We start from the raw sequence: 13,070 nt of genomic DNA, 5'->3' as shown, positions 1-13,070 counted from the left end.
GCATGACAAGAAATTAAAGAAAGAAAGAGAGCTAAGTGAGTGTGAATTAATGAAATGAACCTGAAGAGATTCTGCAGGAGAAGTAATAATAAGAGTGTCTTGTTCTTCTTCTTCTTCTTCTTCCATAATTAAGAGAGCAATTTCCTTGCTCAAATCTGCAAAGAAAAGATCATCTTCAAGTTCCATAGCAACTTGCATGCCAGTGCAAATAGTTCTAATAATCTTTCTAATGGATTCTAATTAATGTTAAACTCTTTAAATTATGTCTATGTGTGCTTGAAGTACCACAAGTTTATTTGTTCTCTCCAAGGCTTCATGGTATATATAGGGAATTCAAGAAGGGTAAGGATAGGTTGGAGAGTTAATTAACATGTATTGTTATTCTATTCTATTTCATGTGTTGGATCATCAAAAATTACCAAAATGTGTCTCACTTGGTTTATAATATATTGATTTTTGCTTTTTATTTCTTATTTATAAATGTTTATTTTCTATTGTCCTAATTTCATCATTTTTAAGTGAAAACTCACGTGAAGTTGATAATTGAGAGCCGTTAGATGATTTGACTGATTTGACTAAATTTTCATCTAACGACTCTCAGATATCAACTTTACGTGAAGTCGACTGCATCTGAGTTTTCACCCAATTTTTATGTATATTGAAGAAAATGAAATAGAATTTTTATTTTTTTTTACAAAATAAAAAAACAATTATTCATTAGAACTTTAGAACGAGTTATAGTATCTAATTCTAAAAATCATGGGATCAAAATATAATATTCAACCTATTTTATAAAATTTTAATTGATTGGGTAATTTAATTTGAATCTCTAGTATTAACTTATTATTACAACTGTTTTACACTTCTACACAACTATTATGTGGGTTGGTGTGGGGTCCATGATCACAGTTGTCCAATCTGTCAAAGACCCACAAAAAATACCCTCTCACAGTGAATAGGCCACAAGGATCATGCAAGTGTGCTTTTGATGTCAATGATATTATCGTTGCAATAACAATTAATTTGGTATTGCATTTTTATTAACTAGTTTTTAAACTAATCGACTTATCTATTAAAAAAATTGATCAATTTGATCCTCAAATAGCATATGTCATAAAATAATTTATTAATAGGTGGAGTCTATAATACTTATAATTATGGTAGTTAAATAATTTTAACAACACTTAAAATTTAAAAATATCACTAAAATTAAAATAATATTTTTACACTTTAATAACACTTTAATTTAATTTTAGCCATATTTTTTAAGTGTTTTCAATATTTTATAACCACCATAATTACGCTAGCTTTAGCATATCATTTACATCCGACACGCGAATTTGTTGTATCCAACCGTATCTTAATAAAAAGTAAAAAAAAAAATTTACATTTGAACATACCTAAATACCATAACGTGTCAATATTTCTAATCTTATTCTTAACATATATTCTTAAAATGTATTTAGAAATAATATATATTATTATTTATTAAAATAAAAAATATTTTAAATACTTTTAATAATTAAAAAAATATTAAAATCAGTTAAAAAATTATTTTATATTTTAATATCAATAAAATAATAAAATATCATTATAATTTATCTAAAAAATACTTTATATTTTATATATATGTCGTGTCCCAGTGTGTCTTATGGCTCTGTTTGGTTGATGTATATGATGAGACATAAACATAAAGACATAAACATAAAATATTTGTGTCTATGTATTGTGTTTGGTAAAAATAAGGAACAAGACACACATATTTAACAAAGACTGAATTACCCTTCATTCAACCACAAGTTTACCATCATCACTGTATACCCATTACTCCAAACACTGTATATCATCACCATTGGATTTTTATTTCTTCTAATATCATCTTAATTTATCATTCAAATATTAAATATATAATTTTTCTTGAAAAAATAGAAAATTAAAGTTCAGAATTTATCAAAGATTAATCAAAATTTAAATAAATAAAAAAATTAAATATACAATTTTTTTCTTGAAGAAAATAGAAGGATAAATTTGGTTGTAAAATCTAAAAGAGGAAGAGAAAAAAAAGTTTGGGGAGATAAGAGGACAAATTTTAAAAATTCAATAAGGGTGAAAGAGTAAAAAATAAGTGTCTCACAAGTTGTATTTCAGTGTCTCACCAAATTGGAGGTACACAAATTTAGTGTCTTCGTGTCCATCCGTGTCCTCCCGTGTCCTTCGAAAATCTGTGTCTCACCAAACCAAACAGCAGACATGTATCACCGTGTCCATGTCTCAAGTCTCATTGAGACATGGACATCAACCAAACACTACCTATAAGATTTTAAAATTCGTGTGTCCGCGTATCCCGTATCGTATCGTGTCTCATGTCTATATCAGTGTCCGTGCATCATAGCATACCATGTAACTAATTTAAGTTGGTCGAATAGTCAACTCACTCTTACGCATAAGTATGGGGATTTAAATTCCATCTTGTGCATGTAGCGACTCATTAACAGACCGTTAAATAAAATTTAGATCTGTGGCAAATTAGTTAACTCCGCCTATGTTATACTTGTGGTACATAATTGGTCCCAAACCCGGATAAAGGAGGATGGTTGTGTTAGGTCTTCGACAACCAACATAAAAACATAGTCGAATCCCCATAACATGAATTAAAGACATTATTGCGCTAAAGCTAGGTCGTTACCCGGTAGCAACGCGCTGTATGGCTCGAGTACGGTGTCAAATGAGCAAGAGCCGCTGCATCGACGCCCAAATGTAGTGTTAAATGAGCAAGGATTCCCACGTTTTCGTGAACGGACGAGGGTAAATAAGCTAGTTCACAAAGTAAAAGGTAAAGGTCGGAGCGACAGAAGGTTGAGATTTAGGACATGGAACATAGGCACTCTAACAGGAAAGTCCATGGAGGTGGTGGACACCATGACAAGGAGGAAGATTAACATTATGTGCCTACAAGAAACAAAATGGGTTGGTGCGAAGGCCAGGGAGTTGGATACTTCTGGTTTCAAACTTTGGTATACAAGAAAGGTGAAGAATAGGAATGAAGTTGGTATTATTGTGGATAAGCAGTGGAAGAAGGACGGAGTGGATGTCAAGAGGGTGGGAGATCGGATCATCTCTATCAAAGTTGTGGTGGAGGGAGGTGCTTTTCATGTGATTAGCGCCTATGTACCGTAAGTGGGTTCAGACGAACAACACAAGATAAGGTTTTGGGAGGATCTAGAGAGTTTGGTCCAAGACATACCTTCGTCAGATAAGATTTTCTTAGGAGGAAATTTAAATGGTCATGTTGGAAGAGAAGTGACTAGGTATGGAAGTATTCATGAAGGCCATGGTTTCGGGGTGATCAATGTCGAGGGTAAAACTATTTTGGACTTTTTCTCAACCTTTGACCTTCTCATTACAAATACATGTTTTAAAAAGAGACGAACATCTTATAACCTATAAGAGTGGCATGACAAACTCTCAAATTGACTTCTTCTTGTTGAGGAGAGTTGACCGAAAATTTTGCATTAATTGTAAAATTATCCCTAGAGAGAGTTTGACAACACAACATAGGATGCTCGTCATGGATTTTCACATTGAGCAAAAGTTGAGGAAAAGACATCATACGAAGAACCCAAGGACGAGGTAGTGGCGAAAGGCGAAGAACAAAGAAGCTTCCTAAGACGAGTAGGAGAAGAGGCAAAGTGGGATGGAAATGGAAACGCGGAAGAGATGTGGAGGGAGATGGCAGAAGTTATTAGAAAAACAGCAAAAGAAAGCTTTGGTGAATCTAAAGGAATAGGACCAAGAGACAAGAAGTCCTGGTGGTGGAATGCGAGTGTACAAGAAAAGATAAAGATAAAAAGAGAGTGCTTTAAAGAGTGGTCCTTATGCCGCAATGCATATAATTGGAAAAAATATAAGGCGGCTAAGAAAGAGACAAAAGTGGCTGTAAGTGAAGTAAGAACAAGAGTATATGAGGGTCTCTACCAGTCTTTGGGCACGAAAGAAGGAGAAAAAGGTATATATAGAATTGCAAAGAGCCGTGAAAGAAAAATGAGAGATTTGGATCAAGTTAAGTGCATAAAGGATAATGATGGAGAGGTGCTGGCTCAAGAGGAGAAGATTAATGAAAGGTGGAAGAGCTACTTCTACGAGTTATTTAATGAAGGACAGAAGACTCTTCCAAGTCTTGGTCGGTTATGCACAAGGGAAGAAGATAAAAACTTTGACTACTATCGAAGGATTCGAGAATTCGAGGTAAAAGAGGCTCTAAGCAGATGAAAAATGGCAGGGCAGTAGGACCTGATAATATCCCGATTGAGGTTTGGAAGGGCCTTGGAGGAAAAGGCATCAACTAGTTAACCAAACTTTTTAATGAGATTTTAAGGTCAAAGAAGATGTCTGATGAGTGGAGAAAAAGCACATTGGTACCTATCTACAAGAATAAGGGGGATATACAAAGTTGCGGAAACTATAGAGGGATCAAGGTCATGAGCCATACCATGAAGTTATGAAAAAGGGTGATAAAACGGAGGTTGAGAAAAGAGACACAAGTAACAGAGAATCAATTTAGATTTATGCTAGGCAGATCCACCACCAAAGTGATATACCTGTTAAGAAGGACGATAGGGTACATATGGTGTTTATTGATTTGGAAAAAACGTATGATATGGTGTCAAGAGAGGTCTTATGGAAGGTTTTAGAAAAGAGGAGAGTAAGAATCGCATATATTCGTGCAATTAAAGACATGTATGATGGGGCCACAACTAGTGTGAAGACTCAAGGTGGTGTGACAGAGGAATTTCCTATTGGTATAGGATTACACCAGGGATCATCATTAAGTCCATATATTTTCACATTAATCTTGGAAGTACTCACAGAGCACATCCAAGAGCCTGTGCCATGGTGCATGTTTTTTGCCGATGATATCGTCCTTATGGGAGAGTCAAGGGAAGACCTAAATAAGAAGTTGGACTTATGGAGAGAAGCTCTAGAAGTGTATGGTCTGCGTATAAGCTGTAGCAAGATGGAATATATGTAATGTAAGTTCAGTTTGAGAAGAGAAAACCTTAATATAGAGGTGAAGATTGGAGAAAACACCTTACCAAAAGTTAAAAGTTTTAAGTATCTTAGGTGCATCATACAGGATAATTGAGAGATTGAACATGATGTAAATCATAGGATCCAAGTAGGTTAGTCAAAATGGCGGAGTGCATCTAGTTTTATATGCGACAAAAAAGTGCCTTTAAAACTTAAAGGTAAATTCTATCGCACTGCTATAAGACCGGCTATGCTTTATGGTACGGAGTATTGGGCGGCTAAAGGGGAGCACGAACATAAGTTGAGTGTGGCAGAGATGAAGATGTTGAGATGGATGAGTGGTCATACGCGATTGGATAAAATAAGGAACGAAGATATAAGAGAGAGAGTTGGAGTAGCACCCATTGTGGAAAAGATGGTTGAATCGCGTCTCAAGTGGTTTGGACATGTGAGAAGAAGACCGACAGAACACCCAATTAGGAGGGTGGATGAAATGGAAGATGGATAAGGGGTGAAAGGCAGAGGAAGGTCTAAGAAGACCATCCATGAAGTGGTCAAACGAGATTTACATGTAAACGGTCTCTCTAAAGACATCATACATGACAAAGTATAATGGCGTTGTTTGATTCATGTAGCCGACCCCACCTAGTAAGATAAGGTTTTATTGTTGTTATGGCAAATTAGTTCTTGACCAGTCGTATTAGAAAATGGACGACGGCAACCAAAAAAATTGTGATACAAAGTACACAGTGGTCATTGTCAGCATCCTATTAATGGGGTTAAGACAATTTTATTTACGGTAATAAAATTCAAAAATTAAATTAACTACAAATAAAGAAAAAAGGGTTCAAGAAGCAAATTGATTGCTATTGATATCATTATTATCCTGTTGAGCTTAAAGAGGGTGAGGAACAGCCGGCAACAGCTTATTTCCAGATATCTAATCCAGATATTCAATCCACACTTGCTTCTGTGGATGGCCCATATATTCTCTCTTTCTCTCTCTCCTTATCATACCCTTAAAAAGGTAACTTATGGCTCAAAATATTCATGTCATGTGCCATTTAGTCACAAACAAATAAGCTTTGGTCCCCAACAAGGTTATTCTTATGGATCTTATCTGTTTTTCTATCTTCCCCTCATTGTTCATGGTTAAGATTAAATCAATCAGACAAACATGTGTGGTGTCGGTGCATCTATATTGAGTTCATCTTCTTACAATAAACAATCCCTGGCACCTTTTCAGAGTAATAGTGTAATATATTAGTAGCTAGTTTAATCCAGTTACATTACTCAATGGGCAATATAGTAAAAAAGAACATGATCATGTTCATTTATTAATCCACTTGAGCACTTAATAAAATTTTCCTCTAATTAAATTAAGACATCTTGATAGTTAAGTTATGCACTCTATAAAATATTGTTTTTTAAGCAAATTAATATGCTACACTAAGTTTACTAAGAATAGAATATGTGATGTGAGCATCATAAGATGCCTCTGAATTGAATTTAAATATTAATTTCAGCTATTGAAAGAACTCCTAATATCATATTCGTTCCATGTTATCAAATTTGAGGACATAAGAAATAATAGAGAGTTTATTTTAGAAAAGCATTTGATGAGTCTTTTTAAGACGACATAAAGAAACAGAAGCATAAACAACTTTTGACATCTTGCTTCAAATAAACAACAAAAGTTGAATTGTTGTTTTATCGAAGCAAATTACACAAACTAAGAAATGCTACTTATGTTGAAAAAAAAAAAACATTCTTTTTATCCTATAAATTACAAACAACCACACGCAAAATATTCCTTGGAATAACCTATAAAAGATCTTGCGGTTATCGAATGGGGTTAAGGTAATTAACCACTTCAAATCTGTCTACCGAGAACACAATAATGAAAAGAATGTTGAGAGCACGAGATTATTGAGCTTTGTTGTCACTCATGAGTCTACGTCACTACTCCTGTGATAAATATTGCTTGGTAATGGGTATTGATCAAGCTCTTTATAATGTAGTGATTGATTGATACATTAAGATTTGTATAGCTATGACTCAATGTTGCAGATATTTCGAAATAATTTTACCATTAATCTTCTCGCGAGATTATGATTCCAGTTTTAAGTCGAACCACCCTAATTCCTTCTGTAAAATATGTACCTAGAAAAATATACTAGGTCAAAGTAAGTTCTATGTTGTCATCTCAATATCATCAATGTGTAGCGAATAAATTAGCTTATCAAGTCAGCATCAGATATTAACATTAGAGTACTCTTCTTAAGGCACTCACCCGCTAGGGGTGAGCACGGGTCGATTATTCATCTGAATCCGAACCGAACCAATTAAATTGATTCTGGAATCAACGGGTAATTAGGTCCAACTCAAACCAAACCGATGATCTTTGTTAGTGATTGGTTCGAAAATCGGTTCTGGGAGTATGAAACCCGAACCAACCTGCGAACCCGATCATATATTAATTAAATAAAAAAATATATATATGACTTTTTTATTAGACAATGATTATTCACTATTAATATGTTTGAATTTTAATGAGTTTAGTTTTTAATGTATGTGATGTTTAACATGTTTGGATTATTTCTATTGACGTTACATGTTTATTGTATTTATTGAATTTTTAAGATAAAAATTTGTTTTTTTTTCATGAATTTTTCAAAGTCACCGGATACCTAATTACCCGAACCGAACCAATTTGTTTTTAATTGATTTAGTTTGATTCGGATACATGTATAAAAATACGCAAATCCAAACCAAACCAAAACCAATTATATTTTGATCAGTTCACTTCTAATTCCACCATAAATCCAAACCAAACCGACCCGTGCTCACCCCTATAATACCCGACCCGTGCTCACCCCTATTACCCGCGTGCTAATACTCCAACATGACACTTCACCTCATTTACCTAAAAAATGTACTTGTTAGTTGTTATTTTCTCGTTTCTGGAAGTGTCAAATTCACTTAGAATTGCATAAAGTGTCACCTTACAAGCTGATTGTAATACATGACTTGTAAATCGATTGGTTTAAGCCTAAATCGTATAATAGATCTCAGTTTCAGTATAAAACACCTACTTGTACAAGTTTATACAGGGTTTTCTATGTTTTTAAGACCGGTTATTTTTGCTTCTAAATGCAAGTGCTTAGGTGTTTCTTTATTCTCTAATGCAACCACAGCTCATTCAGCTCGTGTCTTGTGGCCTTAGCTGTACGCTAAGAATAGCCTGATACCGAAATTGTCAATCTCATACATCGTTAAGTAATACATGTGCATACTATTCTAGCCCAAGTCAAATTGGAAACCTATCAGGATCAAACATATTCTGAGTGAACTATAACTTCATTGAGCTCCATCAAGCTAAGAATATGCTAATATTGAATAGACAAAGATCATGGCCATGTGGGCAACAATAAAAAAACATATCATCAAATTTCTATAAATAAGTTTTACAGGGTAGAAACTATCAACCTTGCCTTACCAATATTGGCAATTTGTTGAGATCTTGAGGACTGATAACGTCACTATGCTTGTCAAACCTTGAAAATTTCAAGCAGTGAAGTACGTTTGGATTTCCAAAATTATGCTCCACCAGCTGTATCCATATCAGTAACCCCATCAACTCCCTTGAAAGTGACTCGTAATTTTCTCAGACAGGAGACTTTTTGGTTGTTCTTGTTTGTCATACCATTCACATGTATAACATCCTTGGAAAGTTTACCCATAAGTTCGAAAAGAGGCAAACTCAGGTTTGATCGCGTCATCTCTTCCAATACAGGGGGAGCTTGCATGTACAGATTCTTACCTCGGTGTGTGATGCTTGCTTTTGTTAATTGCAATTTAGGATGCTCCTCCAGAAGATTCATAAACTGTTTCACACAATTTGTTAAATATTGCATTAGAAGGGAAGTAACCAAAGAAGCATCAGAATATATGACTCGGTAAAATTCAGCTAAAGCATAGTCAGAAAATTTACTTCATTTATTAAAAGTGCTACAGTACCGATAACTGAGTTTATTTGTCAAGAAAAGGATTTTGTCGGCAACACTGAATATTTGAAATTTCGATATTTTGTTTATCGAGATACAAGACCCCGATGAAATTAGAAAGAATAAACAAAGAACTTGAAACACAAGGGTGTTTATTGGATTACTATATGAAGTTCCATGGTTGTAAAAATAACCTTTTGTAATGTGACTGAAGTGTCCACTTCAATAAGTACACCTGGACCACAGACAAGGCAGTCTTTGTCCCTCTCAAATTCCGCTACTTTGGTATGGAGGCCTTCAGATCCATTATACCTACACAAAGTATGCAGGAATTAATGAACACTGCCCATATGTTACATTTGGTGTTGAACTCAGAATAATAATGGTTAAATATGAACTAAGAAAGTAATTTCAAATGCCCAAGATGTATGGGTAATGCATAAGTATTTTAAAAAAGAAAAAAACAAAGGAACTGGACAAAAAATGACCTCTAAAACTTAAAGTAAAGTGCAAGAATTTCTTGTCCATTTTTCATCTTCGTGTCTTGTGTGTCAAAACTATGTGCATAAAAACGTTCAACAAAAAAAAATCACACATGGAATAATAATTGCTTCAGAATATAGAAGAGAAAAGACACACGTTAGATAGTTTGACATAGTTTTGCTGCACTCTGTTGCAATCTTCAATGTTTCAAGAGTGCACGCAGCTGATATAATTGCATTCGTGGAAGCTATTGCAGGTATAATGTTCTTCACAACACCCTGTCCAAGCAATTAATTACTCGGTAATAAGAAAAGTATACTGACATGAGGGCATGAAGCAACAATTTAAAGTTTTGCTAGGAAGAACTGGCATCCCAAATGATCTAATACCTGGGTAAAAGAATAAGTAACTCCTGGAATGCCAAAAAGCTCAGCCCTCTTAGCAGCCTATCAAAAGAAACAGAAAACTGTTATAATAGACCCAAAAATGTAAGTTAACAGCGGTTATCAGGATCCAATTTCCAAAATAATGTTACCTCATCATAAACCCACTTCATATGCTGAGGGTTATCAGGATCAAAAGCAGTCCCACCATGAGCCTACAAATTATTTTGTTCCAGTTATGGATTTTTAAGCACAACAAAGAGAGAACAAAGAGACAAAGTTATGAACTACCTCATTCCATTTAATCAAGTGTGCATATTCAATACAATGGGCAGCAGTTCTGGGGGTTTCTGCCAAAGTGCACAAAGGAAACTTCACTTGAGGTGGGAAAAGCCAAATTGTACACTCAAAGCAAGGTGTAACCCCAGGCAAGATAACCCTAGCATGGCCCTTGAAACCTTCAGTACCACCATCTACCATGGGTTTGATTGTTTCTTCCAGTGGATTGTCATCAGAATCATATTCTATCTCATGGCAGGGGGAAAAAAAAACAGAAGCTGAAATTAGTATAAGCAACCAGCAATGAAACTGGCAAAGATGGATATGGATGGAGCGAAAATATAGGAAGTTGGGGTCAGACATGTCACCAAGAAATGACCTTAGACAGAATGACATACTTTGCATCAAATGCCTATATATATGACGATTCTTTTTCATTTTTTAAAAAGGCAGAGTCGAACAGTTACATCGGCATGATATATTAATGATCAAAAGACATAAGAACTAAACTTAAAGATAAGTCTTAAGGACTTCCATAGATGAGAAAGATTCAACAGCTCACACCATAGAATTGACATATATATTAAGCAAAGCCTATGGTCTGTTCTATTAAAAATCTATATAGCCTGTCCTGCATCCAGATAAAAGAGAACATTGTCTTAGGCAATCAACAACCAACATAACTAAGACACTATCTAATCTTTCATGGACAACCAAGCTCAAACTGTGGGATATGGCTTAAAAGTTGTTCTCGTTGTTGTCGTCTTCATCCATTATAGTGAATTTCACCCACTCTAATAGTAAAACTAAGGTGTTGTTTGCGAGTCAAGATAGAAAGGAAAAGGAAAGACATTGAAAGGGAAGGAAGGGTATGCAAAAGAAGGGGTTTCAAAGGTTTGCCTTCCCCTTGTATGAGGCGAACTAAAACCACTAAAATCATGGGAACCGAAGAAGAGGGATTATGAGGGATTTGCAGGGTTTTTAAAAACCCTCAAACACCTTTTCCGATTCATGTTGCCTTCAATTTCTTCATTTTCCATTCTAAATTCAGCTCCCAAACAAGGCCTAACAGACCTACTGACCAAAATTTCTGAGTGTCTAAACATCTTTACAATTAATTATGTAATCACACCCTACACACACACACACACACTTACTTCTATGCATTAGAATATTTGGTTTGTATTTTATTCATTTGCAGTCTTCTATGTATTAACACATAACTGAAGGCACGTTCCATGTGCATAAGTTAGACTTGCAAATCCCTTCTTCCTAGGAGAACAAGCATCCCGTTTGCTCTCACTACTACAAATAATATTGGATTTACGGCTTTCTGTATCATATACTATCTGCTTCAATAATGGTTTATTCTGTTCAATTTACGTTTTTTTTTTTTAACTTCATCCTCAATTTCAAATTCATAACTGAAAGAATCGTAACGAGTCTAAAATCTACTATTTTCCACAATATATATTTTACAAATAACAGATTATCTGGTTAGTTCTGTTAATCTGTAAGGTGCTAAATTTAGTTACAGAAGTATAAATATGACCCTATAAACACAAGTGCAGACTAAACCTTTGTTTCCATGCATGTGTGTAAAGCTATCACAAGTCAATTTTTGACCCACACACTACTATTTAAGATTCGTTCAAAAAATCAACCACTGAGAGCAAGCAAGCAAAATTTAAAAGAGGGATATGCAAACCTAGGAAACTACAAGCAACGTTGTTGATGTAGCTGCGAGCTTCAACGGAGTCAAGACCAAGAGCAATAATCATGAAATCGTTATAGAAATCGATGTCCTTGTCCTCGATCCTGCAAAAATGAGGGACGATGTTGACGCCACTGATCCTCTCCATAACGCGCTTCGCAGCTACCTCAGCCTTCGGTTTACCAACATCTTCAACCCTAAACAAGAAAAAATCGCCCAAATCGATTAGAAACTACGAAGAAGAAAGAAGGGGGGGAATAAATGAATAGGTACCTGAACAAGAACTGGCGATTGAGGTTGGTGACTTCGATGCGATCCATGTCGATGACGTCGAGGTTATGGAAGCCGGAGAGGGCCAAGTCCTTGAGGAGCTCGCAGCCCAAGCCGCCGGCGCCGACGACGAGGACGCGGGCGTGGTTTTGGACGTCGTCTCTGAGCTGGGCGCTGGGTTCGAACCTCGGGCCGACTAGGTTTCCGGGGCGAAGGAGGAGCTTGTCGAGGTCCCTAGACCGGCTCGGTTGCGTTGCAGCAGTCTCCGCCATTGGAACCACCTATCACTCTCACTCTCACGCTCCCGCTCACTCCACCACCTTGTGTTCCACACCCTGCTTCCGTGCTTCGTTTTTACGCTCTTTCTTTCGGAATCGGACCTTACTTCCTCTTTTTTTTATATATTAGTTATTAATTTAATCCCCGATAAGGTAAGTAAGTTTATGATGATGCTAAACAAGATTATGGGCTTGTTTGGGGTGAATTTATAGGAGAAAATCTTTTTTGAATTATCTTTTTTTTAAAAGATAGAGGAATGCTAGGGGTCAGCAATTTTAGTATTTTGTAACCATCAATTAGCTATTAATAGTGTTTTTAATGGTGTGAGATTACATCTAATAGTGGGAGATCACTCACTTTTGTTTTGATGGTTAAGTGCTGGTCAGAAAACACAAAAGTTGCTGGCCCCTTAGACTTTTCCTAAAAGATATTATTGTGATTTTTTTATTTTTATATAGAAAAAATTCTTCAATGTTAAATATAATAAAAATTTTATATAAAAAATTTTTTTTAAATGTATTATTTATTTGTTTTTTATGAATATATAATTATATAAGTTTGTATTAACTATTTATTTTTAAAAAAAAATATATTTTATAGATTTATATTTTAATGAAAATAAAAAAG

General features: G+C 35.1%; 1 protein-coding gene and 1 long non-coding RNA gene across 2 annotated transcripts in view; both read right to left on the bottom strand.

Moving 5' to 3' along the window:
* Nucleotides 1-369, bottom strand: part of LOC107637533 — a 2,746-nt gene extending 2,377 nt beyond the window's left edge. The window contains exon 1 of the long non-coding RNA XR_001619407.2: nt 61-369. This is a non-coding gene — a long non-coding RNA (uncharacterized LOC107637533). The remainder of the gene's footprint in view (nt 1-60) is intronic.
* Nucleotides 8,277-12,602, bottom strand: LOC107638602 (NEDD8-activating enzyme E1 catalytic subunit). Its single transcript, XM_016341943.2, has 8 exons — nt 12,168-12,602; nt 11,889-12,091; nt 10,193-10,425; nt 10,054-10,116; nt 9,908-9,964; nt 9,675-9,796; nt 9,230-9,347; nt 8,277-8,915 (listed from the first exon to the last, which is right to left on the bottom strand). The coding sequence occupies exons 1-8, from the start codon at nt 12,434-12,436 to the stop codon at nt 8,628-8,630; spliced, it is 1,353 nt and encodes a 450-aa protein (XP_016197429.1). The 5' UTR covers nt 12,437-12,602; the 3' UTR covers nt 8,277-8,627.

This window comes from Arachis ipaensis, chromosome B04 (assembly GCF_000816755.2).
Source record: "Arachis ipaensis cultivar K30076 chromosome B04, Araip1.1, whole genome shotgun sequence".
In the NCBI taxonomy this organism is placed as follows: domain Eukaryota; kingdom Viridiplantae; phylum Streptophyta; class Magnoliopsida; order Fabales; family Fabaceae; genus Arachis; species Arachis ipaensis.
This window is presented reverse-complemented; position numbering and strand designations above follow the sequence as displayed.

Coding starts and splice junctions, on each gene's coding strand:
- LOC107638602 (XM_016341943.2), bottom strand. CDS start 12,436: ATGGCGGAGACTGCTGCAACGCAACCGAGCCGGTCTAGGGACCTCGAC. Junction 12,092..12,167: donor AATCGCCAGTTCTTGTTCAG/GTACCTATTCAT, acceptor TTTCTTGTTTAG/GGTTGAAGATGTTGGTAAAC. Junction 10,117..10,192: donor ACTTGATTAAATGGAATGAG/GTAGTTCATAAC, acceptor AATAATTTGTAG/GCTCATGGTGGGACTGCTTT.